Raw genomic sequence first — 27,404 nt, forward strand, 5'->3', positions numbered from 1 at the left:
GGCCGGACCCTCGTGCTCCGCGAGCGTTTGGTTGCGCGCGCTGCCGCGGAGGGCCGGCCTGCGTCGCGCGCGCGCCTCGCCTGTTCCCCCTGCTGCTGCGCCGGCGGCGGGCCCTGCTTTTGGGGCTGCGCGGGGAGCTGTCAGTCAGGGAGCAGCCCCAGCCCAGGGTGATGTCAGCGGATCAGCTGCTCTATAACAGAGCGCCGAGCGCCGAGCGTGGGGAGACGAGCAAGCGGGCGGCGGCGACGCAGGCACTCTGCTGCGGGGGGGCGGCCCCTCGCTCGCCTGCGTGGGCTCTCGGGGGACGCAGCGGCAGCCAGCCGCCCTCTCCGAGCGAGCGAGCGAGCGAGCGCCGGGACGCAGACGAGAGCGCGGCGGGCGCGCTCCCGAGCAGGGCCAGCCGAGCCAAGGAAGTTGTCTCTCCGCGCTGAGCCATGGACAGTGACGAGGAGACGCTGGAAGAGACCGTCGAGGGTAACTGCGTCCCTTAGGCCTGAGGGGAGGCGGGCACAGCGTCTTGGGGCGGGGGCGAGGGAGAGCAGGGACGGGGGTCTCCGAGGCGCCTTTTTGCGCATCTCCGCGTCGCGACGGTTCCGAGGAGCCCTTTCCGCCGCCGCCGCCGCCTTTCGTGGGGGCAAATATGGTGCCTTTCTCGCCGCCTTCTTTCTCCCGCTTTGGTTGCGGTGGTTTGGCGGGCTGGTTCCTGTTCTCCTTCGCGGGGCACGAGGGAGCGGGGGGACCTCGGGAGGAGGAGGAGGAGGAGGAGAGCAAGCGCGCGAGGCAGGCTGCCGCCAGCCCGGAGCTTGCAAGTTGGCCGGAGGCGCGTGGCTCGGCCTCGACTGCAGCTTCGAGGGAAGCCAATCGCGCGAAGAAGCGCGGAGCGAGCTGCCCTCCCAAATAAGCTCAGACAGAAATAGCTGCCCCATCCCGGTCTGCAAGCGCTTGTGCTCTTCCTCTTCCTCCAGGAGATGCGTGATAGGTGCGGAGAGAGCATGTCAGGTCTTCAGGTTGTTACCAAGTTTTATTAGAATCACTGGGACTCTGAGATGGGGAGGAGACCTGTGGTCTTCCAGATGTTGTGGGACAACAGCTCCCCTAAGCAGCAGCCCACAGGAATGATGGGAGTTGTAGTTCAACATTTGGAAGGCTACAGGTTCCCCACTCCTAGGTAAATGTGTGATTGAGGGGCCAGGGGGGGTCTTTCCACAATTTGACCGAGTGTTGAAAATATGTGAATGCTTGCACAATCTTTCTCTGTTCTAAGGATAATAATTAAATTATTCATTGTGTTTCACCACAAGGGTCTTAAGGCCACTTGCCTCAAAAGGATACAGAAAAGTACATGCAATAAAATCCAAGCCTACTCTAAAGACACATAAGTATCTAAAAAGTTAAGATATTCAGCCACTTGTACCACTATAATATTAAAAACAACAAACTGGGTGAAAAACAACCCCACCCCTGCAGGAGATGAGAAAACATCAACAATAAAATGCCTGGGAGTAAATAATAGTTTCTGCCTGCCTCTGATAATATGACCATCTTAGTTCCAAGTGGGCCTTCGTAGGGAGAGCATTGCATAAATAGGGGAGTCACTACTGAGAAGACCCTCTAACAGCTTCTGTATTCCTGCAAGGGGACACTTGCAGAAAGGCCTCCAGACAGACTCATATGGGTAGAGATGTTCTGCAAGGTCCTGAGCCTTGAATTCAGCCCAGAAGCCAGTGCAGTCATGCCAGAACCAATGTTATATATGTTTGGTTCCTATTAATAATCTAGCAGCATTTTCTGCACCAGCTGAAACTGTCTTTCAAAGTCAGGCCCACCTATAATGCATTCTAGCAATGTAATTACAATTTGCATTGTCAAAAATGTTTTCAGCAACCACAAAGGCTTAATGAAAGTTGAGCCTTTTCATGATGCTATCATTGCTTGATTTATTGATGTGGGGCTTTATGAAATGTGAAAAGATGCATGGCTAAAATGGCAAAGCTTGACTAGCTTTAGTGCCCTGGTTTCTTAATTTCCTGCTTTTTGGCCATTCAATAATATTATAGATCCACATCTATGGAAAATATTAAAATGTGTATCACTTGGAAATTGTTAGAAAGGGTAGATAGATGTTTGGGGTTTTTTCCCCTTTAATCTTTCTGGACAGTGGCATAGTTTTTCAACTTTGGATATTCGTCTTTGAACACTACTCCTGGAAATAGTATTGTAGAATCATAGAATCATAGAATCAGAGTTGGAATACACCACAAGGGCCATCGAGTCCAACCCCCTGCCAAGCAGGAAACACCATCAGAGCACTCCTGACATATGGTTGTCAAGCCTCTGCTTAAAGACCTCCAAAGAAGGAGACTCCACCACACTCCTTGGCAGCAAATTCCACTGTCGAACAGCTCTTACTGTCAGGAAGTTCTTCCTAATGTTTAGGTGGAATCTTCTTTCTTGTAGTTTGGATCCATTGCTCCATGTCCGCTTCTCTGGAGCAGCAGAAAACAACCTTTCTCCCTCCTCTATGTGACATCCTTTTATATATTTGAACATGGCTATCATATCACCCCTTAACCTCCTCTTCTCCAGGCTAAACATGCCCAGCTCCCTTAGCTGTTCCTCATAAGGCATCGTTTCCAGGCCTTTGACCATTTTGGTTGCCCTCCTCTGGACACGTTCCAGTTTGTCAGTGTCCTTCTTGAACTGTGGTGCCCAGAACTGGACACAGTACTCCAGGTGTGGTCTGACCAGAGCAGAATACAGTGGCACTATTACTTCCCTTGATCTAGATGCTATATTGTGTTGTGTCCATAGATTTTGGTCCTGAAAGGATCCACGTAGTTCTAGTGTGGCATGTAGAATCAATGCAGTGTATTGTATGGGCTGCTATGTGGCGTGCAAATGAGCAGCTATGTTGTAAACCTGGCACTATTAAATTTGGAAATTATAATGGTGTTGGCGGCCAGAGATTTTCTCTTTAGTCCAGCGTGAAGTATGCTTGGCTGCCGCTGACTTAATTCCTATGTTGACTACATTTAAATGATCACTTAAATTCCAAGGAGTAACTCAATTCATTATTGAATTCTGCCCCTAGTTATGTGTAAATTCCATTGAAACCTATGCAGGGGTTGCCTGTGCACAGTTTGTGGGTGGGACTGCAGCTGTATTTTGAAGCATTTTTTTTCCTATGAAAAAAATAAACGCTGTAAAAATGAGCTCTATTGTTCTCTAACAAATAAAAGCAGAACAGAGCTGCTTGAACAATTGTACTTGGGTTACAGTCAACTGTGCAAGCTAAGGCAGAGGTTCTGCCTATAGGAGGGATTTGGTAGAAGAAATAGGGGCCAGAAAGCAAAATGAGCAGCACTGAAGCTGAAACTCAATTTTGATTTATAATATTTACCAATTTGAAATTATTTTTCCACTCCAGATCCTTGTGGCAAACTTTAGGATAGAAATTGTGAGATATTGTATTGAGTGCTGGTAATCTAAAAACATAGTGATTGGAGCTGTGGAAAGATGTTGTCTTTTGTAAATATTTAATTATGTGTGTCTCCTTCTTTGGAGTCTCCTTCTTTGGAGGTCTTTAAGCAGAGGCTTGACAACCATATGTCAGGAGTGCTCTGATGGTGTTTCCTGCTTGGCAGGGGGTTGGACTCGATGGCCCTTGTGGTCTCTTCCAACTCTATGATTCTATGATTCTATGATTCTATGTGTGTTTCAAGCACTTACACATGAATACAGAAAGTAAAGGTACCGTAACCATATTGGCCCATTAGAAAAATCCCTAAAGCCCTATTAGGACAATACTTTTGTTAGTATGATGACATTTCAGTTGGCTTTTTAATGATTTCTCCCTAACAGGAATTTTGTAATTTCAAGTATTATAGTAATATGTAGCTTATCAGGTGCTTGCTTCAACAACTTACATATAAAATATGTCATAATATATATATGTATTGAGCATTCTTTCTGTAGTGTAGATCTGAACCTTGGGGTCATTGACTAAATTGGGAATCCTTAACATTTCCATTTGGTTTGGACCCTGGCAGCTCCCCTTTGTCTCCTATTCTTGCCAGGAGAGCTTTATTAGTCAACAGGGTTTGATTCAGAAGTGCAACAAAACTGCAGAAGTGACAGCAGAGTTGGAAATATGGAAGGGTTGATGGGCAGTTGGGTGTATTGAAATTGTCCTGGTGAGAAGCCTGATACTGCCTTAACAGGTGGGGCAGAAGAATAAATTATTTCAGGATTTGCTGTATCTGATTGGGTAAAGAGGAACACAAAAAAGGGAGGCGTGAAGAAGTCAAGAAAGAAAGTTAATTAAGTATGAAATTCAAAAGTTGGAGTTTTTATTTTCTTTTTGTTTGGTGTGTTTGTCTGATCTGTTTTATATGTATTTTTGATTATGTTTTGTTTTTCTTTATTTTTGTGGTTACTATGTGTTTTGTCTTTTGTAAAAACCTAATAAACATTTTTTAAAAAAAAAAAAAGAAGAAGAATAAATTATTTCAAATGTGTGCATGCCTGTGCATTCGCCTACCCCAGACACACAATATCTATGTCTGCAAGTCAATGCAGTGCTGGCTTATTCAAGCTGGATTCAGGCTCCCCCCACCCCACCGCCCAAAAAGTGGTATAATAGACACTTATGCAATCTCTGTTCATTTTTTAAAAATCTAAATAGTAGGCCAAAATAAAATAATTACGCAAGTCATGGGAAATGATGCCTTTGTCACATCACCAAGACTCTTAAAATCAGTTGTGTCTTTTTAGTTCAGAAATCAAGTGGCCCTAAGTTGCCCATATCAGAAATTTGTTTTTCTGTGACCCTATCCAGCTCTTAAAGATTGCCATTCCACCCACCCTACCCCATCATTTCACCTCTCAAAACACTCTTTTTTTGCAGCTGCAGTTTTAAGCTGGGAAAGGGAAGCTTCCATTTGTGAGAATTTATATATGTATTTATGTGTGTAAGTGAGCTTCTTAATTGCTAATGATTCAAAACCATTTTGAGCTATTGTAGAGCCCCAGCCTTAAACATGAACAGCAGTATATCTGCCTATGGTGGTGGTATGGCATTGCAGTAGTGCTGGTGTGCAACAGGTTTTAGGACATTACACTAGTGTAATTAATGACAAAGTGTGTCCTAAGTACTCTGATTCTTCTGCTACTGCAGAAGACTTTAGGAGTGTGTGTGTGTTTTGAGAACAAACATAATTAACTGACTTTCATTGGCTGTAATAAGAAGAAAAATAATAATGTTGTTTCTGAATGTTCAATTCACCACACTTTCCTCTTGCTGCAAACACAGAATTCAGTTATTTCCTTCTCGGGTAGGAAATACATTCTGGTGTGTGTATAGTTCAACAGTGAGTATCATTATTTGCAGAGATGAGATTAAAACAGCAGAATGACAGTCATGGCTGTTTGGGCTCACTCATCCCTAGTTTATCAGTGCAGCTTGCGTCAATCTCTACACCTTGACATGGAAGTGTCATTTGATTGCCTGCAGGCCCCTTTGTTCTCACCCACCCAGCTTGTTACTATCTTGGCTTTAAGCAAAATCTGATCAAGGTTTCGAATTTGCTCCTTAACTAAGGCTATATACACATTAACTTAAAAGTTTTGAATCACTCCTTTCCTCCCTCTCAATCTCTCTCCCTTCTTGCTCCCATGACATGGCCACTTTTGCTGTGCAATCTTCCTTCTCAGATGTACACACCAGCTTAGCTGCAGCATTAATAAAGCATACAGCAGTATTTCTCAATAAACTATTGTGGCCATCTGCACATGGGTTCAGACACCAGTGGTGAGATCACAGTGGTTCCAGAGTAAACGATAATGTGTACACAGCCTAAGAGGCTGAATCCAAGCCTGCTAAAAAGCAAAATGGAAAAGTAATTCAGTGGTCTGAACGAGACTGTGTGGAACAAATGTCAAGTTCGGTTCAGCCACTGCAGACTGATATAAAGTTACAAGTGAGCTTTGCCTGAGGACTGACAGTTACACAATTTATGCTTTCTTGGATGGCTTGTGCGACCCATTCCTACAGATCAGCCAAGTACCAGTACTGGAGTCCCTGTAAGAGTCTTCTAAAACAGCCTGTGCTTTTGCTGTCTGTCACAAACTGTGAAGACAGATATTTGAACGCATGTAAAAATGCTTGAAGCTTGATTGGTTCTTATTTCTTCTCCTCAAGAACGTTAACCATTTCATGAGCGAACAGTTGTCTCAAGTATGAGAAGCATATAGGTGCTGCAGGTTGGGGTTAGGGTTTCTGGTTTTGTATGACCAGGCTGTGCACTGGGGAAGGACAACTAATAAACACTGCAGCAGCTCCTTAGCAAAACTAGCTGTAGTTCTCCTCACTGTAGTGCATTTGCTAGTGCAAAGGATGACAGCTGGTCTCTAAGCAGAACTGATGGAGTCTCCTGCTGCAGCTTCATGAAACAGCTTCTGCCAGATGAGAGAAGGGAGATGCGATGGATTTGGCCCCTCACCAGGGCGACAGAGTAGCCCTACATCCCTTCCTTCTGCTGCAGACTGATGGCATGGCCCATACAGGCTATGGAATTTCCTGTAGTCAAGGAAACTATGTCAGGCATGACTTTGAGTTATAGCTGACGCTAAATAATGATGGGAGTTGACTCATCACATATAACCAGGCCAAGTTGCTGGTGCAGAGGGAGAGAGCCTAGCATCTGGCTGGCTGCAACAATTTGGGGACTAGTGGCGTAGCTCAGTGCGTTAGAGCATGGTGCTGATAATGCCAAGATTGCAGATTCGATCCCCATATGGGACAGTTGCATTGCAGAGTGTTGGACTAGATGATCCTCAGGGTCCCTTCCAGCTCTAGAATTCTATGGTTCTATGAGGTGATGGTGACGTTAAGGGGCACCTTGAGTGTGAGGGTGATGCTACCAGTGCTGATGGTTCTTTATCATATGTTGAGGTTGTGCAGTACCACACATGTTATTCTTTAAATATTTATTTGTTTGTTTTCAATGATACAACAAATATAAAATCAAAACAGAAGACATGTGTTATGATTCTATACCCTTCAGGGTGAAAACCTGCTCTGGTATAGATCTGGACCCTTCTCAGGTGAGAGATGGGAGAAGAGAATTAGATTGTCCCATGGGAGTGGGGCATGAGTTCATGAGTGCTTCAGACATTAGGAGTGTATTTTATATATATGCTTGGCAGTGACCCTTTGTATGTGAGTTGTGATATTGTTGGGTATGAGTGGTTTTTGTATACATGGTAATGTTTGATGTAGTGAATTTTGTGTGAAATGGAGGTGAGTGAACTTGGACAAATGATTGTATATGCATCGTGGTGTTTGGAATTTTGCATTATACTACTTTGTAGCACTCTGATCTTATTTATTTTTATACTGCATTATGTTTCTGTATATGTACATTCTTCATGTATTTTGTTTTGTGAATTTGACATGGTTCTATTGTACTGTACTTGGTGTGTCGGTGTGTGAATAAGTTCTTGAAGCTTCCCAGCTACGCAGAACACTGGCTGGCTAGTTCTTAGGGCAATTGCACAACTGTTCTTCAGCCCCCACATCCAGAATAGTGTTTTAAGTTAAGAAGGGGAAGGACAAAGAAACAATTAAGTTGATAAATATGCTGGCTATCTGAAAACAAGGTTTCTTAAAAGTGAGTAGTTTGGCCAAAGCATGGAGGGTAAAGGCAGTAATCCATGCTGATGTCTGAGCCAGGATTGTGCAGCAGTAGAGGAACAGAGGCTGAGTTAGGAGTCGGAGCTTGTGCTAAAGCAGAAAACCCCACGTCCAATCCACATGAAGGTACATCTGAATGAACTCTTGCAGTATCATTATCTTGGTCTCACTGGCCTCTTTTCAATTTTTATTAGGTGCACTCGATGATGATGGGATGCCACACGGGTTCTGTACGGTCACATACTCCTCCACAGACAGATTTGAGGGAAACTTTGTGCATGGAGAGAAGAATGGCCGTGGAAAGTTCTTCTTCTTTGATGGAAGGTAGGCATTCCTTTGGGTATAGCTTTTTTTTTGTTTGCTTAATACTTCAAATATTTTTATAACTTTGTTTCCCGCCCCCCCCCCAGACTATGATTGTGAAAATAAGACAAAGTTAATACACCTCCTACCATACCTTACCCTTGCAGTTCACTCTGCTAATGCTGTTTGAGTAGAGCAAGAAGGGAGAGACACTGAAAGGGAGGGGAAAAAGCTGTTCTAAACTTCTCCCTCTTCCATTCCTCAGCTGCCTCATTAGAGCCCTGAAACATTCCATAGTACCTTCCCGCAATGTATTTCACTCCTGGTACCATGTGTTGTCTTCAACACAAAGCTCCATGTCCAGTATAGTAATTATATGTACAGCATCCATCAACAGATGTAACCTTCTCTAACTGAGCAAGATAACTGACAGGCTTGCTCTTAAGGTTCTAGTCGCCTTAAACATACAGTAATAGCATGGGGTGTGCACACAAGGGAGACTGTAAACAGGATAGAGGATGAAGTCTGGAAATGGGGGTAATCCGTGTGCAAGGGACAGTTCAGAAAAGTAAGGAGGCGATGGAGGTAGAAAGGGAGTGATGGTGAAAATGGGGGTGCAAGAAAGGAGGAAGCAGTTGGCATCGGAATGGGGTTGAATATGAAAAATGACATGAAAGAGTCTGAAGAATGCAGGGGATAGTGACTTCATAATTGGGCAGAAGCTAAAAAGGGCACTTAGCAATACAATGTATGGGAGATGTATAATATGAGGTTATCGGGGGGGGTTGTGTGCAAGGGAGGTTGCACAAAAGGTGGGGGAGGCATAAGCATGGAGGTGAAGGTGAAAACAGGGGGACAAAGTGGGATTGCACTATAGAAGAGAGAAGTGGTATCAGAAAGGGGGTTGGGGAGAGGGAAAATCAAGCTTAATAGTTGCATGGGGTGGGAAGGGGGAAGCGCTAAAGTGTTAATGTGGGGGGAATGGCAGGTGCGTTGGTAAGCAGAGCAAGCAGGGGTTTAGCCTCCAGTAAAACATTTTTTAAAAATCAAATTAAAAAGCAACACACATTTTAAACACTTCCATAAAGAGATTATGAGCAGTGATCTGCAAGTGTATAAAGCCAGTGACAGTAAAACTCGAGATGTTAAAGGCTGCCCAGAAAAGAAATGTTTTCAACTTGTGATGAAAATGAACCAGAGAGGGAGCCTGACAGACCTCTGCAGGTACAGAATGCTAGAGTCACTGGGCCACTACCAAGAAGGTCCGGTTGCTCACTTACCTGAGATGATGGTACAGAAGGCAAAGTGGCTGAGGCTGATGTTGAAGCCCAAGCAGTTCTGCATTGTGGGGAGAGTGTCCTTAAGGTAATGAGACATTTTTACTTGGAGAACATTTCGCAAAATAACCTAGATACTCTTGATCCCTGTGCCCTACCCTTTTCTCGTTACCAGCACATTAGAAGGCTATTATGTGGATGATGCTCTGCAAGGCCAGGGTGTATATACATATGAAGATGGAGGGGCTCTTCATGGCACTTACGTAGATGGAGAACTAAATGGGCCAGCCCAGGAATATGATGCTGATGGGCGACTGATATTCAAAGGGCAATACAAAGATAATATTCGATGTGGGATTTGTTGGATATACTACCCTGTAAGTACGTTGGACTTTTTCAAATACGCAAGGTGGGAAATGAGTTATAAACCTAAATGGGGAGGTGTGGCAGCCAAGTAGGGGATGAAGTGATATCTGACACATGGGGAAGACAAATCCTGTTGCGTTGCTGAGAGAGGCAGCTGGGCTGCATAACTTCTACCTGCAAAGGAGAGCAAAGGGTTGTGATTTGTCAGCCTGCCAGAATCCTAGCAATCCTTTTCACACTTGTGGTGGTTGTGGCTTCTCATAATTTGGATGTAGATGCAGCATGGTAAGATACATTTGCCTTCCACAAGTTGCTGCTGTGTGCAAACTGTGTACATGAGAGTAAAACGCACCATGTGTCTTTCTCAGCCATGTGCATCTTTTTAAAGATTTAAGTCAAACCTGTGGGGGGCTTTGTGGGTTTTACTTTCCATTCTAAGAGAGGTGCTTTTCTTCATAAATACTTTGCTGAACATAGTTCTCTACTGTCTTTAATTTAGAACCATTATAGCAGGGTTGCTTCTGGCTTTCACAAATGAATAGCTCTATTCAGGCCACTCAAGCTAGTGACACTTTGCCTAAATAAATACTGAATAGTAACTATGTACATGCTTTAGACATCAGTCTGCTGTAACAAAATGTTCTGAACTCGGAAGCCAGAAAAAAGGATTCAGTGTGCTTTTAAACATCTATATTTTTGCTGTCCTCCCCAGCCCCCAGCCCCCCAAAGGAGGGAGGTCAAGGTGACTTCTGTGTAAAATGTGTGTTTATAAATATCAGCATTTAACTGGATAATCTTGGAAAGTTAAATATATATATATATAACTTACTAGGCATGACTAGAGATGCAAAGAACCTGTTCAGAGAAGTGTCTGTTCTGTGCTTTTCAATAAAATAGTGAACAGGCTGTCACAGTCTTGGAGATGAAGCTGTAATGGATCTCCAACAAGGCTCTTAGGATTTTTATCTTTGGTTCACACAAAAAATTTCCTCTGCAAGTTATTTATCCATCTATCTGTTTATGGATTGAAGAGCTAAAGAATACTGCTCAGTTATTTTACTTGGTTTATGGTTAATTTGGCTGCAATTTGTTTGGAAGAGTCCTCACCCCCCCTTTTTTTGTAGAAATACCCTGGATTTATACAGGGCTTTGTTATAGCAGAACTGGATTGCTGGAATAAACACAACTCACTGAGATCTGTACAGGGTAGCAAAAGATAAGAGGCAGCGGGAAGTGAGGTTTAAAGAACCTAAGCTGCAGCTGGTACCTATGAAACAAAAATATTATAGATGTATTTTGATTAGCACAGTTGTTACTTTTGGGTGGTATCCATCTAAATTATACCCGGAGTAGACTCATTGACATGATTAGCTTTGGTCCATTAATTTCAATGGGTCTTCTCTGAGAAAAAGTTAGTTGGATGCAGTGCAATATCTGTGTTGCTATTGAAAGGTTTCAAAAATGTGTGTGCACACATAAACATTTCCCTCTTGAAAAGGTGCAGCATTTATTGTACCAATATTAATGCTTCTCATTCAGGATGGTGGACATCTGGTTGGAGAAGTTAATGAAGAGGGAGAGATGACTGGCGAGAAGATAGCCTATGTGTACCCTGATGGGAAGATGGCCTATTATGGACACTTCATAGATGGTGAAATGTTGGAAGCAAAGCTGGCAACTCTTGTATCCGTAGAAGAGGGGAAGCCACAATTTGAAGTGCTGCCAGGCAGTAAGTTCTCCTTGATGTGCAAAATGGTGTTGTGTAGCATGGCTTCCACACACCATTTTGAAGATAACTGTGAGCAAACAATGCTTTCAGATTTTTCTTTTTTCACATTGCTCCAATTTTGTTCTTGTGCCAGTGCCCTCCACTCTGCAAGATAGAATTACTAAAATTAGAGCTGCCATGGTGTGTTGACAAAATGGATTGGAGCGGGTTGTACACTCCGAGCCAGAAGAAATATAAGGGATGGTAGTTTAGGGTTGCTTCACATTACATTTTGAATTTGGACCTGGTATGCAAAGTATAAATACCATATATCAGTTGAGACACATTTTACTTTCCACTTCCTTTGGTAAAAGGTAATGAAATTGGGTCCCAGGTCTATATCAATTGCTGCTGCTTTTAATTTTGTTAAGGAAAAGTGTTGGTGATAATATGCACTGACCACACATCGTTGATGTGGGGTGCATACATTTTTAACTTGGTTTTACATATTCAGGGGGGAAATATAATGTTAAAGCACTGTTGGGAAACATTATTTCTAGCATGTATAAACCTGAACTCATATTTGTTACAAAGGTGACTGAATACTGCTTGCAGTTTTGAGGAGAAATGAAAATGGTGAAAAAAATTTATGCAGAGCACTGTTTTATTATATAGTAGACAGACCTAAATACAATATATTTGCTGTCTTGTTTTAAAAACTTAATTTCCTTATGGTGTGTTGAATGCATAACACTTTAATAAGAGAGAGACCTGCATCTTCATCTTGATTGTCCGTTAATTTGTGTACTTTTTTTTGTTTTGTTTTGCTTTGTTTTTAGGCCCAGTATACAGTTTTGATAAATCTACTTCATCTTGCATTTCTACAAATGCACTTCTTCCTGATCCTTATGAATCGGAGAGGTAGAATAATTTATGTGTATCATTTTGCCCCCTTTCTTAAATATTTGCAAAGAAACAATTTAGTTGTTCTGCTTTGCATTTTAAGACAGCATTCAGCAACACTTTATTCCTTTGAATTGCAAACAGAACTACTTGTGTGCAAATGACATCATATTAGCTCATTAATTTGCTGGTTATCTTGCATGAGCTTAATTGAATTGAAATGTTTTCCTAAAAACATGAATTGGTATGAAAAATATGTAACTATTAGGAGGAAACTTTTATATTTCTTCTAAAAGTGATTTTTAAATGAATTTTTAAGTACAGTAGTGAAAAACTGTGATACTGTACTAAAGTATTTCTTTGTTTAATATATCTCTCAGTGGCTACAAATAACTGTTTCTCCACCCACCCCCGCCCAAAAAAACATTGCAATACTTTTCTTTGGCTGTTCAGAAGATGATCTTCAATATACATAATCAGGATTTGGCAGGGACAGAAACTTGATGGGACTCTGCATTTTGTTGGACAAAGCGCTGATACACTTTTCCTTTTTTCTAAACACAGAGGCTTTGTCACATTTGACACCTGTGCTAGTATTTCTTCCCATGGCCCAAAATTAATGATCTTAAATTTACATAAACTAATAAAATAGTTTTCTAAAAATATTAGTGTATTACAGAGTAGTAATAATGACACTGTACCTTCTTTTTACTCTTTCCGTTCATCAGGGTATATGTAGATGCATCTCTCATTTCCAGCGCAGGAGAAGGGTTATTTACTAAAGTATCTGCTGAGGCTGGCACAGTTATGTCCTTTTACAATGGCGTACGAATTACACACCAGGAGGTAAAGTGAAGTGAGAACTTTTCATTGCTACTTCTGAAACACTTCCTTTTTGGAAACATTTTTGTTGCTTGTTCACCTTGTTATTTCAAAAATGCTTCAGTATTCATCAGGATTAGGTAAAAAAAGTGTCATATAATGCATGGTCAAGGATCCTGTAGTCATTATGGGATCTCACAAGTATTTGAACATCCAAAGGTTCCCTACAGAGAATTGTCTTGTTAAAAGTGTATCTTGCTTCTCAGTTTCTTTAATATCAGTCCAGCAAGCCTTAGAAAATTAAGGATGATTTTGTTTACTCGATTACAGATTTCAGTAGGTATGCCACAAGTCTGCTGTAAAACTGATTTTTATTGTGTAGAGGTAATGAAGCAGAAAGGGCAAGAAGTTAAGGCAACTTACTATGGTCAGGACTATTGGAGTGGCATGTTTTCCTTCTCTTAAATTTGTTTCCTAATAGAGTACAGTGGTACCTCTGGTTGCGAACGGGATCCATTCCAGAGGCCCATTCACAACCTGAAAGGAACGCAACCTGCGTTTGCGCACGCACAGGTCGCAATTCACAGCTTCTGCGCATGCACATGACGTCATTTTGCGCGTCTGTGCAAGCGGCGAAACCCAGAAGTAACGCTTTCTGGTACTTCCGGGTTGCCATGGGATGCAACCTGAAAAGACTTAACCCGAAGCGTCTTTAACCTGAGGTATGGCTGTACTTGCAAGCGTGATTGAATACCACTGGTCTCTCTCCTTTAAAGCATATAACACAAGAAAAATCTGCATTGTATCTTCAGTCTGACAAAAACACAAAGTTGACACTGCAACAATGTCTGTTTTAGGTGGATGGCAGGGACTGGGCTCTGAATGGAAACACAATATCCCTTGATGATGAAACAGTCATAGATGTACCGGAACCCTACAACCATGCAGCCAAATACTGTGCCTCATTGGGGCACAAGGCAAATCATTCTTTCACACCAAATAGTGTCTATGACTCGTAAGTATTAAACTTGTGCTTTATGAAGGTGCTGCTTTTCAGGTGTCAGAACTGTATCTGCCAATGCGATAGCAGATGATATCAAAGGATCACTGCAACCACAGCACTATATCAAGTGGGTGGGAAAAACTGATGAAAAACACAGTTGAAAGCAAGGGAAGCATTCCTGGAAAATGGCACTTATTCATCATGCTCTGAGTCAGGGGTGGCTAGCCCTGACCACCCACTCCTGAAGATTTTTGGGGGCCCTCCTCCTCAAAAAACCTACCTTTTTTTTTAATTAAATGGTTTTTAACCGGATTTAATGAATGAAGATAAATTATTTTAAATGGTGTAGAATTGCTGTTGGGAGACCCTTTTGGAAGGCAGACTCATTAACTGCGCCCAGTTGTGTGCTTTGTTCGTGCCCACGTTAACCTGTGACTCCCGAGAGTTGATAATAGGTGAATACAACCCTCTGTCCAGAAAAGGTTAGGCACCCCTTATCTAAGTGGAAAATCCTGCATGAGCCACAAACATTTTGCTTGGAGGTAGGTGGCAGGATCTTTCGTTGAAGAAGATGCTGAGGTGTATCTTCATAGTTTTGCCTCTGTGTTCAGCGGTGGCCCTACTATGAGTCAAGAGAGCTGTTTCCGCTGCCCTCTGTTCTTAGTCCCATCCACTCTCCTGTGTTATCCACAGTGGACGGACTGCTTAACTGTAACTTTTTCCAAAATTTTTGTTGTTGCTATTTAACAATATTTTGCTGCTGGCTAAATATCTCTATTTGGTGTTTTGTCGTTGAAATACACTGCAGACGTCTGATCTCCCTGGAGACCAAGAGATGTGACGATAGACTGCTCTGCCTCCTTTCTTTTAGCAAATGTTTTGTGCCACTGGGGAAGTGGCAATTCTCTATTGATTTGTTTTGGATGTTGTATGTGATGCCAATGAAGGTTTTACGATATGAATATTTTGCTGCAGAAAAAAAAAGTGGTCAGCGACACTCCTATAGTGTTCTCTGGTAGTGCTGCGTCACCTATATCTAAAAAACACACCGGATATATGTAAAGCTTTCAAGAAAATGAATACATTGTTTGGGCTTGCTGAGATTCCTTTTTCTGACTGTGTATGCTTCCTTCCTTTCTAGGTTTGTTCATCCTCGTTTTGGGTTGATTAAATGTATCCGCACTATTAGGGCTGTTGAGAAGGATGAAGAATTAACAGTGGCTTATGGATACGACCACAATCCCATTGGACAAAATGGGCCGGAAGCTCCAGGCTGGTATCAGGTGGAACTGAAAGCCTTCCAGGCTACTCAGAAGAAGTGACAAACGTACAGTTTCCCTCCTCACAATGGATCTATGCACTACCCTTGATACTGATACTGAAAACCAGGACGGCCAGGGTTTGTCTATAGCTGTCCTGCAACCCTTCACTCCGTGCCAGAGAGGGTTTATTTTCCCTAATAACAAGTTTTAACCTTTAAGTTCAAGCAATTTTTAAAAACTTAGCTAGTGTTGTAAAAAACTATTCAATATGCCATACAAAGCAGTGTGATTATTTGGCAACCATTCTGTATCATATGCAAAGTTGCCAAATTCTAGGAAGGTGGGGGGGAATAGGGTGTTTGGAGTCCTCCCTCCCCCCCCAAAAAAAAATACCTAGTAGTTATTGTGCAGCAGCATTTTGTACACATGCCATTTTGTGATGGTAATAGAACTGTGCTGTTTTTAATATTCTAGAAAAGGAGCATAATTTTTGCTCTCAAAAAACCTTTGAGAATATTGCTTTAGAACAATTTCTATCTTTGGTGCACAGAAGGCTGTCCTTTGTAGATTCCCTCTCTCTTAACACTGTCATTTCGCTAAAAGACAAACACTTTTAGGAGACTGCACAGAGGTTTAAACAGCAATGTGGGTTTTTATGGCTCTGCGGACAAACTGTTTTAAGAAATGTGCCTATGAAAACCAGAGCTAGTATGATTTTAATTATGATGTTTGCACCTGGGTAATTTCTAGATGACTTTTTTAAATATAAAGTTGAAATGTGAAAGAGTAATTTATAAAGATATGCTGATGATTATAATCAGCATAAAAATAAGTGAATCAAGGTTGTACCATGAGGTTTGTTTGCTTGCTAAACTTTTTTCCTTTTCTTTTTCACCCCCTTTCTTGTCTCTAAATGGTTGGGTGGGAATCCATCAGGGTAGATTTATTTTGATACATAGGTAAACAAAGAACTGGAAGAAAATGAGTAATTTAAAGGTTAATAGCAAAAACCCCAATTTCTGCTGTAGAACATGTCATGTCAAATAGCTTTTTGGAAATTAGAAAATAAATACATTTTATAATTCTTAACGAGCATTTAACTGTGATCGGTGACACAATATTATAATGAAAGAAAAGAGCTTTCAAGGCTCTGCAGGTCAGCTGCAATACTGACACTTACCTTTTAAAGCAGATTTATCAGTATCTGCAGTGTTAGTGGGTCACTTGCTTAAAAATGCTTGTAACTAGAAAAATGTGCACATACTCCTATGGGGGGAAATGGCTCTCAGGCTGCAGTCTTGTGGCTATTTATCTGGGAGTAAGCTTTGTTGTACTCAGTGCAGCTTACTTTTGAGTAGACATATATTGGATTACACTTTTAGTTTCTCCTATGGGAAAATTTCCTTGTGTATGTTTGTTACCTGCACACTGAACATCCGCTTATAGAGAGAGGGAAAAAGAACGGGAAGCACCAAATACAAGAGAAGAAAAGGCAAGCCTCAAAATTGCAATGAAATGTATAAAATAAAATAGTAAATTGCACATTGGTAGAAAACTTTCTCAGAGGGTCTAGTAAGTTTTTCCTTACCAAACTATACAAGGATGGTTTCCTCCAAAATGTTTTGGGCAATTTACTAAGTTTGACTGTTTTTTAGATTTGTTTTCTAAATGAGTAAATCAAAAGCAGTTTATGTGATTTCATAGCAAAAGAGCAGTGAATGGAAGCTTTGGTGGCACTCCCAGCTTTTTACTCTATAGAATGTATTTTTTAGCTCCCTCAATTATAGCAAATAGCTAACACAGATGAGGTTTGATTGGCTCAGCTGGGCTTTTTGAGGCTGAACTGATCCTCACTTATAGAAGTGAGCTGAAAAAAGGCTGAAATGTTATAATGCTGCTTCTACAAATTGGTGCAAACAGAAGAGGAAAAGTCTGTTTTGCAAATGCACAAGCACTTAAGCACAACACTAATTGCTGTTAGTAGATAAATACTATTCAAGTTGATAGACCACTATTCGGGTATTGTTTCAGTGAAATTACTCCATCTGATAGGAGGCGTGGTCTACTTGTAATATCCTTCCTGAGTTTGCCTGCATGGAGTTTCTTTTGAAACACTACTTTGAGAGAGCCCCATTGAGCTCACTTGCTTCTGAATAAACATGCTTAGGAGCACAGTGCATATGCTGTCTGTTAAGATGCAGAAATGCTAGAAAGATTCCTACTGGATATTCTTACTGATTTACTATTCTAGTAGTGAAGAAATGTTTTCTGTTATGTGCTCCTGAACTCTGCATGACTACAATGCACTCTGTGGTCTATTTAGATAGGGATGTGTTCCGGCTAATTTTTGCTTCATGATTTTTGGTATTGCTTGTGATTTTTATTTTAATTCTTCTTCAGAAGCAGTTTGCTGTTCATGCGAAGTGCTAACACTTAAGCTGAGTACTTTCTTACTGGTAAAGAGAGAGTTCCTTTCTAGGAGATGTGAATATTGAGCTAGAACAGCCTTTCCCAGCCCTGTGCTCTTCAGATGGTTTTGAATGTAACTCGCATCATTTCTGACCATTAGCCAAACTGGCTGGGGCTGAACGGAGTTGTGGTCCAACAACATCTGAGGTTACCAGTTTGTTGATAGCTCTGCTAAAGAATCTGCATGGTCTCTTAAGGTGAGGGATGGGGATAATTCTGGAAAGCTCCATTTGGTTCAAGTTTCATTTTAAAAAGCAGCAACAAAGTTGTGAAAAGAGTTACAGTACCTTGGAAAACTCTGCTGATACTTGTTGAAGCAATGTGACTCTGTAGACATAAACCACATTTGACTAATACTCATAATTGCATTAAAAAACCCGTATAGGGAAGTAAATTCTGCAGCTGTCTTGCCAGCTCCATTGCCTGTTTTGAGAAATAGGAAATATTGGCTGATAAGTCAAGCTAAAACTGCTCTGCGGCAAGTTGAACCCCACATGTTTTTGTGTGAAATTGTTATTTTTCTGCTTTATGGCAGCCTTTCGGATACTTGACAACTGTTGTTGAGCTTCCTTCTCCGCTAGCTTTAACCTTTTGTCTTAATGCAAGGCTTAGTCATACATTGATGCATACATATGAGGATCCTATTCGGAGAGGTCTTGCCCTTTCTGTGGTTTGTGCGCAGTCTGACTTTGCATTCAGAAAAATGACGAATTTATTAATGTTACTTCTAGAGAAAACCCACCCCACAAAACACATGGTTTGACAATATTGGCAATAATAGCACTTAGAGAAAGGACAAAAGAAAGGACAAAAATAATTATTTGAATTAATGCTTGCCTTTTTAAATCGGAAGAGCAAGACAAGTGTTTACTCTCTGGCGCTTCATGTGGCTTGGATTCTCACTCTGTTGTATTGGAATTGGCACAATACTTTTGCAAAACAGGACACACTGAAGTTGTTTGTTTTGCTGATCTTCCTGTAGTTGTGGTGACTTTCTAATAAGAATTGCTTTGCTGTCTCATCCAGCATTGTGTTCTCTTAACAGTGGCCAAACTAGACTATAGTTGTGTTTGTTGGAGGTGTAAAGTTTGATGGTATTTGTCAATATCCAATCACAAAAAAATAGATTCTTGCACATATACTGACTTGTACGTACAATAACTGTTGAAGAAAATGGTAGCAGCCATTTTTATCTTCATTGTTTGTGTTTTGCAGTAAACGGAGCAAGGAGCCGGGGGGAGATGGCTAGTTTATCATTTTTCAGACCTCCTGCCCTCAAAGAATCCTGCCTTGTGCCTTTGCCAATCACAATGGTGAGGCTGCTGCTGCTGCTCAGGAGAAAAATGTAGCCAGCAAAGTGCATGTGTGTGTGCTTGTTTCTGGGTGGACTGTTTTTATGAATGCACCAAATTGCAAAAAGGTAGCACAGAACGTCCAAGGTTGTGGATTGGGAGGGGCATCTGTTAGACCCCTGCAATGAATCATGTTCTTCACTTTTTAAAAACAGAGGGAGAGAAATATCAACTACTGTCTTGTAAGTGCATCGTATTCTATCAACCTTATGAATTAGGGGGGTGGGAAGTTAGCCTACGAGGGACGCGGGTGGCGCTGTGGGTAAAACCTCAGCGCCTAGGACTTGCCGATCGTCAGGTCGGCGGTTCGAATCCCTACGGCGGGGTGCGCTCCCGTCGTTCGGTCCCAGCGCTTGCCAACCTAGCAGTTCGAAAGCACCCCTGGGTGCAAGTAGATAAATAGGGACCGCTTACTAGCGGGAAGGTAAACGGCGTTTCTGTGTGCTGCACTGGCTCGCCAGATGCAGCTTGTCACGCTGGCCACGTGACCCGGAAGTGTCTGCGGACAGTGCTGGCCCCCGGCCTCTTAAGTGAGATGGGCGCACAACCCTAGAGTCTGTCAAGACTGGCCTGTACAGGCAGGGGTACCTTTACCTTTACCTTTAAAACAAAATAAAAAAATTCCTTCCAGTAGCACCTTAAAGACCAACTGAGTTAGTTCTAGGTATGAGCTTTCGTGTGCATGCACACTTCTTCAGATATCTGAAGAAGTGTGCATGCACACGAAAGCTCATACCTAGAACTAACTCAGTTGGTCTTTAAGGTGCTACTGGAAGGAATTTTTTTATTTTGTTTTGACCATGGCAGACCAACACGGCTACCTATCTGTAACTTTACCTTTAAGTTAGCCTACAGAAGTAAAACTGAGAAAATATGCTAGAACTAGGTTTGGAAAACCAAGTCCAAGGCAACTTACTGGGTTTCAATATAGAACACAATCATCATCTTCTTGCCTGCAGACTTTTCTCCTGCAAGTGATCAGAAATTGTGTATGTAATATGTACAGGGAGCTACCTGCATGTTGAGGAAAGTCAGTTCAAAGTGAGTGGGCATAGAATTACCGGTAATCTAAATGTTGTGATGCTTCACATGAACGAAGTTAAACATGGTCATTTTTCTCACAGTCACTTGATAACTTATGTCCTTATGTGTGCTTGAGGGTAGCAGCTGCTATAGGGTTTTAAATTATTTTTCACATATTGATTGGGGGAAGAGAGCACTTGAGTGAACTCTACCCTTTGCTTTACAGACTGTGACTTGGTATCTCCTGTGATTCTACCAAGAAATTTCTATGCACACCATCTACTGCATTCAGAAGATAGTTCCTACTGCTCCTAATGGAATAGTGTGTGTGTGTATTTTAGGATCTTAGAGTACAGAATATTTTGTTATACCCATAAAAAGTCCTGTAGCAAGCACCAATAATCATTTTTTTAACGGCTGCTGTTGTCTGTTTCAAACATATTATTAATGTACAAGATGGAAACATCATCTTTGCTTCCCAATAACCATGGTTATCTTCTGCTTTTGTCTCCTGACACAGAGGTTTCTGAACTTAATCTAGTTTAGAAGCATTCTGAACTGGCGTGAACTAACCAGGAACAAGAATTTGGGGTCAAAGCAGATAGCTCAGTAACAGTAGTGATCACCAAGCCACCTACATCCCCATCAAGCGCCCTCACCAGGGGTTTAAAACTTGAATAAAATATTGGAAGGCCCACGTAAGCCCTGCCAGTGTGGTGTAGTGGTTAAGAGCGGTAGACTCGTAATCTGGGGAACCGGGTTCACATTTCCGCTCCTCCACATGCAGCTGCTGGGTGACCTTGGGCCAGTCACACTTCTCTGAAGTCTCTCAGCCTCACTCACCTCACAGTGTTTGTTGTGGGGGAGGAAGGGACAGGAGAATGTTAGCCACTTTGAGACTCCTTCGGATAGTGATAAAGTGGGATATCAAATCCAAACTCCTCTTCTTCTTCTGCCCCACATAATCAATCACATGACATGGTGCACGCACACAATTTGAATGGCAGTGTCCAGTAAATAATTGAGTTGGCTCCTATGCTTCTCACCAAAGCCACCCACTGCTTCCCCCTAGACCTTCCCCAAATCAGAACTTGCCAAAACACCCCAACTCACCTGGACCACTCACTCACTTCCCTCAACAACCTCCCTCCACTGGCTGGCAGCGGGGAGGAAAGAAAGGCACTTCTTTGTCCCCTTCACTGCTTCCAGTCTGCTGTGGGAAGCATGAGAAAGAAGCCTGTTTGCCCCCCCCCCCCAGCCTTGCCACTTGCTAGGCCATCTGCTGGTTGGCCTGATTCCACCTATGGTTCCCTCCCTCTCACCCTCTGATGCAGCTGCAATGGCTATCGCGCTGTAGTTTGCAGTGGCCCCTGGCTGTAACCAATCAAACTGCAGTGCGACGACATTCTTCTATTTTTATTGTACATATAGCTAGGTACAAAGTCCATGTTTTGCCAACTTCCTCACTGGTCACCCGGTCCCAAGCTAGTACCATATGGCAATTGTACAAAGTGTTGATTATTCTGAATAAGATGGGAAATTAGTCTTTAATGGAAATACCCAGGCAAGCTAAACTTAGTCTGTGCATTCTTCATTGCCTGTCACTGATCTGGTGAAATCAGTCTTTGGTAATGGGTTAATAACTAGGTTTTCCCTGATTTTTCCCTAGGTTTTTCCTTTTACTGATTATGCTTCTTTGCAAACTTTCTCCCCCTCCTCTCAAAAACTAAAATGTGCTCAAGCCACTTGCAGTCGAGCATTGAAAACTGTGTGTCATTGTCTCCAGGAAGGTAGAATTGTGCAATAATATTTTAATCTTTATGTCCATGGTAAATTGGCTCTAGCTATGTTAAAAGCAATAGTACTGTTGTTTGGAAAAGATAACTTACTATCTGAAGAACATGCTTGCATAAATTAAAGATTTTGAACATTAGAATTTCTGCAGCATTATAATTTTTAATCAAAAACCAAAATGAGCATACAGTAATTTTAAAAACTGCTATGTGGAGGTGTGGGTGGACTGTGATATTATCAGTTTAAAAGCAATGAAATATCCAAGCCATAAAATCATGTGCAGGAAGTTGGGTTTGTTTTTTGTGTTTTTGTGTTGTTTTTTAACTGTACAAGTATATATATCATAGCTGTATGCACATTATTTTTATGGCAGTGAAGACTTACACTAGTAACTTTATTTTTTAAAAAGCACAGTGTAGAAGTTTAAACAAGCAGATGGAACATTTTAAAATACATTTAAATTTAAGCGGAATTTATCTTACAATAAAGGAGGCATCAGGGTGATAAGGAACATATATAAAGCTTTTGCATTTTTATCATCAAATGTTAATAAAGTATATGGACACCCCTGACTCTTATAAACTCTGCTTCCTATTATTTAACATCCAATGTCAACAATAAGTGAAACAATATATGTTGGGGTGCCAGAAGGCAAAGAGAAGGCAAATAAAAAGGTCAACTTCTGCAGGATTGTAGACAGTGTTACAGCCGGCTTCAGGTATGCAGCCATTTTGGAAAATGCATGGATTCTAAGATGGCAGACTTGCAAACCTCCTAGTCTTTTCTTCTGTTTTGATCCAAAAGTTTTAGTATTGCATATGAGAAGGTATATTGGCTTTTGATGTTGAGGTTCATGAGGTTCATTTGTGAGCAGTTTTAACATATTTTATTACTGGTGTTTAATATACTTGTTGATTACATAATCCTCCAAGGAACATAATGCAAAAGACACCAAATTAGTTTATTCTGGAAATTGTCGTAAGAAACAACTTATACAGACCAGAGATCTTCAATGGTCAGTCCTTGGATGCTATTGGGCAACAGCTCCCATCATACCCAGGCAGCTTAGCCAATGGTCAGTGATATGGAAGCTGTAGACCAAAAATCTGGGGACTCAAGTGTGACGAAGACTTAGATAGACCACATTAGGAGTAAGAAGGTGAGGATTTACCATGCCTCAGAAACAGGAACCAATAAAAAGTCATTACTGAATAATTATGAGAACCCTAAAATGATTCCCATTTCTTTTGCAAACTATTTGGAAAACTGGGATCAAGTATAGAATATGTGGGTAGTGATAATCACTAATATACACAGTAACTTAGATAAAATCTTTAACTTTTCCAGTGTTTGTAATTTGTATGATTATGACTATTAAAAAGGTAATCGCTCATTTTAATAAGCCAGCCTTCTCAGCTTGGTGCCTTTTAGTTGTTTTGGAATAAAACTTCCATTAATTTCAATTTGTTTCTAATGTTTCTTTCTAATAGTTACTTTTTAATTGCTCTTCATAAATCACTTAGAAATTTTATTTGGGTAAGTGGTGTATAAATTTTGTTAAAAAAATAAATCTGCCTCAGCCAGCACAGCCATTATAGTGGAAAACATTTGGGGAAGCTTGTAATAAGCCATTGTATATTTCCTTGGTGGTATTACATGATTTTAGTTTGTTCTCTTGAGATATGTCTTGCTGGAAGTCAGTCATACGGCTTGGAATTTGAATTTTTTCTGTACAAATTCAATGCAATCTTTCTGCAGGAAACAGAAGTATGTAAGTTTCAGAACTTAGTTTTAAAGGAATTTTCGACTTTGTACTCCCTGTATATTAGCAGGAGATTTCTCTGGAATATTAGCAATGTTAGCTGCCATGGGGTTAAATGTTGAATGACAGTTTTGTTACAGTTTCCCAGTGTTCTGTGGGTATTCAAATGCTGTGCAGACACCAGACTATAGATTCTTGTTGTTGTTAAAATGTATGTTCATTCTTCCCATAAAAGTGAGTTTTTAATGTCAAAGTTATGGGGTGATTTAGATATTTTTGCTAACACTTCAGTAGTAGATTCCCATATATTATGATTGTATATCCTATGTCAGGATCCAAATGATGGCAGTTTGTGCTTCCTTACAAATAATGCTAATAATACATCTTATAATTTGGGTTATATTATAGCTCAGAATTTGAAAATGCTGATGTGCCATCTTGAGACATTTATTGGCAAAACTTGCAAAAATCATGGTGGAGTGGGGAAAATTCTTCAAAGAAGTCTGGAGCACAAATATGCATTGAAGTAAAATGGTAAGCTGGAAGGAACAAATTGAAGGAACTTGGACACAAAAGAAAGTTAATGAGCAGCAGTCCATTTTGGCAAACTCTCATGAGAGTCAACACCACACTCGCCTAAAAAAATCCACAATAGTTCAGCTTAACAATTTTTTATCTAGACAAAAGGGTTTGCTTAGCTGCAAAGGAGCAAATTGGTGCTGAACTTAGCATGTTGGTCCTTCCAGTTTGTTGTGCCAAAGAACTTGCAGAATTTGAGGACTTCCACAAAGAGGAGTTATTTCAGCTACTTGGAATGTAGATTGCGTTGTACATGTTCAGGTAATAACTACTGTGGACAATGGTGTTCAGGTAGCAAGAATGCACAGCCTTCGCTTGTGGAGCAACTTGCATAGGTGATGAAGGAGCAGGCAAATTCAGCAGCAAGAGTTCTTTAGCTGAGGGACATTAGTAGCAAATGGTTTAAACATTTTGCTATATGTACAGTGAATGCCAATGTAGCTGTCCTATAGCTGTAACACACTATTATTGAAGTCATCAGAAGGGATACGTGTGATGCTCTAAGAAGATCCCATGCACTTGTAAGATGTGATTGGTGTTACAGTTGTCAGTAGAAAGAAAATTCTTATGGAAAAAGTATGGACATTGATAAGGCATTCACATAACTTTAGTACCAACAAGGTTTCAGTTTGCAGTACAGTTTGTTTTATAATCTGCAAGTCATTTTGTGGATGAGGCAGCACTATTTATCCAGACATTTACTCCCAAATTCTTCCATTTGGGAGGATGTTTTAATCGCTGCATGCTGACCTGCTAATGAGATGGTCTTATTTGGAGGCAAGGACATAGCTGCAGTCTGCGTCTTCTTTCTGCTAGTGAATAGGGGTAATATTTGACACCTATTATCAGGGCTGAAGTCATAATTTTTAGAAATGAGACCCATGTCTCAAACTGTTGAACTGTGCTTGCCAGGGGGAAAAAAACGCACAATGAAAACCTATTGCAAGCAATCCAGACTGAAATATGAAAACCGCAAAGGAAATGACTGAATTTGATACTGTTTTCTCTCTTGGTAAACACAAGCCCAACACCTGGTGAGCATTTCAGAATGTAGAATTCTTGAACTCTTCAATGTATATATTAAAAGAGCACCTGCCGTATTTCTGTACAGTATGTCGTAACTAGAATTGAACTTTTAAGTGCTTCAGTGCCTTTGCTTGCCTAGTTCTGTTACAGCAGGGGTAGGAAAGTTCATGCCAACAGGCCAGGTTTGTCCTGTAAGGCCATTTTCAAAAACCACACCCACCTGCCAACCAGTTATAGCTTTAAATGATTTAGGGTGCAATCCTGCCCCGCTAGTCAGCAATGACAGGGCTTGATGCAGCAGTGCAACCAATGCCGCCTTTAACAGCACTTGAACTGACTGAGACAAAAGTTATGGTGGGGAGGGAGGAAAGAGAAAAATGCCCTTTTGCTCCCATGTTGTTGCGCTGAAGATACCTGGACTGGGCCTGTCACCATCATATGAAGGCAGCAGGGTCCACACCAGAGCCAGCAGATGCTATGCTGGCCCAGCCTTTCCAGAGACATCCCATTTGGGGGAGTTCTGTCTATTGTCAGCAGCAATAACACTTCAGGTAGTTACTGCCTGCCAACCACTTGGGCAGGCACACCAGAGCACTCCTTACTGTCTATGGCAAATGTCCCCCACTGGTAGAGGCTGGTGGGGCAGGGCTAGGTGCAAGGACAGATTGGGGGTTTGGATTACTCTGTCCTCTGTCAATCTTTAAATTTCCATTTTAGTAAACTGAAGCCAACAGTAACTTAGGTTGTTCTTGCACATAATGTTAAGCCATTGTCTATTTTAACCATGGTTGGTTCAACAGATTCGGCTGTGTCTTGCTGATGAGAAGTTGGCTGCTGGTGCTGACCTTGCCTTGTGCTTTTGTGGCAAGGCAAGTGTGTGGGGTGATGTGCCAAAACAAACCATAATTAAACCAGGATAGTGGGTTTTGATGTCATGTAAAATCAGTCAGCACAAGATGAGATTTGCTAAACCATGATTTCATATTCAGGTTTATTGACTGGGGTGTGTTTAGAGGTACAAAGTACAATTAAGCTAAACAAATTACAGCTTAGTGGTGCATATAAACTCTGCTAGTGTGTAGCTTGTTTATATTGAAATAGTACACATTACAGTATAATATGTAGATCCACTTCTGTTTATTGTTGTGCATTTAACGTTTCCATACTAATATATTGACCTCAGCTACAGAAATTCCCATATATGATATATAGTTATTTATATACAGAAATGAGAGAGCTGCCATTTTGGCATAGCTGTCATATTGAAATATGCATTTTCCAAGATGGATCCACACCTGCAATAGAACATTAATTTCTACAGTCCTGCAAAAGAGGACTGCCTTCTCACAGTTTTCAATTAGGATCTGTTTTGCTTTATGAAATGTGTTTCAAAAATTATTCTCTCTATATTCCTGTATGATGTGTGAAATTTTTGTATTGTATTATAACTAAATGTTGTTTTCAAAATAGCTGCTACTCACTTTAAGCTTCTTGCAAAAAGAAACGCTCCTGGTTTATTTGAAACTATGGATCCAGATGTTTCTGTGTGGCCTGGTGTGGTAGCTCTTTACTCCTCAGATGAGACCACATTTTGTGGTGTGGTAAGAGACCTGCATACAATTGACAGGCAATTCCGTACTATTTTAACATGTATGCCGTACTGAGTACTTGATGACATAAAATAAGTTACTAGAACGATGAGCCTTATTGACATCCATAGATTTTACAAATAACTTCTAAAACTATGGATAACTGTAAAGAAAAGTTTACATGAATGAAAGTTGCACTTTCTGTGTTATGAATGAGGTTTTTTATGAATATGATGAATGCATGTACAAGGAAGTAGGGATAATGTTTCTGGTGCAAAAAATGTACTTGCTTTAAACTGCGTTATGAAAATAAAGCATTACATGAATGAAGCTATTTGCCTCTGAACCATTTTTTCTCCTTTAAAAGTAGTCTTTAATATTTAAATACTGAACTAGCATCCTTATTCAATGCACCAGAACAAACATTGCCATTGATGTGAAATCACTTAGTTGCAAATAAGGCAGATTTGGTA

At 41.1% G+C, this 27,404-nt stretch overlaps 1 protein-coding gene across 1 annotated transcript; it reads left to right on the forward strand.

Annotated features, from left to right (window-relative positions):
- Positions 1-112: 112 nt before the first annotated feature.
- Positions 113-19,393, forward strand: SETD7 (SET domain containing 7, histone lysine methyltransferase). The gene is made up of 8 exons (XM_081876137.1): positions 113-474; positions 7,888-8,017; positions 9,449-9,650; positions 11,179-11,368; positions 12,187-12,268; positions 12,979-13,096; positions 13,930-14,087; positions 15,217-19,393. The coding sequence occupies exons 1-8, from the start codon at positions 435-437 to the stop codon at positions 15,395-15,397; spliced, it is 1,101 nt and encodes a 366-aa protein (XP_081732263.1). The 5' UTR covers positions 113-434; the 3' UTR covers positions 15,398-19,393.
- The last annotated feature ends 8,011 nt before the right edge of the window (positions 19,394-27,404 follow it).

This window comes from Podarcis erhardii, assembly GCF_964252035.2.
Source record: "Podarcis erhardii genome assembly, chromosome: 9".
Lineage (NCBI taxonomy): Eukaryota > Metazoa > Chordata > Lepidosauria > Squamata > Lacertidae > Podarcis > Podarcis erhardii.

Excerpts from the sequence above, each read along its gene's own strand:
- SETD7 (XM_081876137.1), top strand. The coding sequence starts at position 435 with ATGGACAGTGACGAGGAGACGCTGGAAGAGACCGTCGAGG. Across the intron at positions 13,097-13,929 it reads TACGAATTACACACCAGGAG|GTGGATGGCAGGGACTGGGC; the intron begins GTAAAGTGAAGT and ends TGTCTGTTTTAG. Across the intron at positions 14,088-15,216 it reads CCAAATAGTGTCTATGACTC|GTTTGTTCATCCTCGTTTTG; the intron begins GTAAGTATTAAA and ends CTTCCTTTCTAG.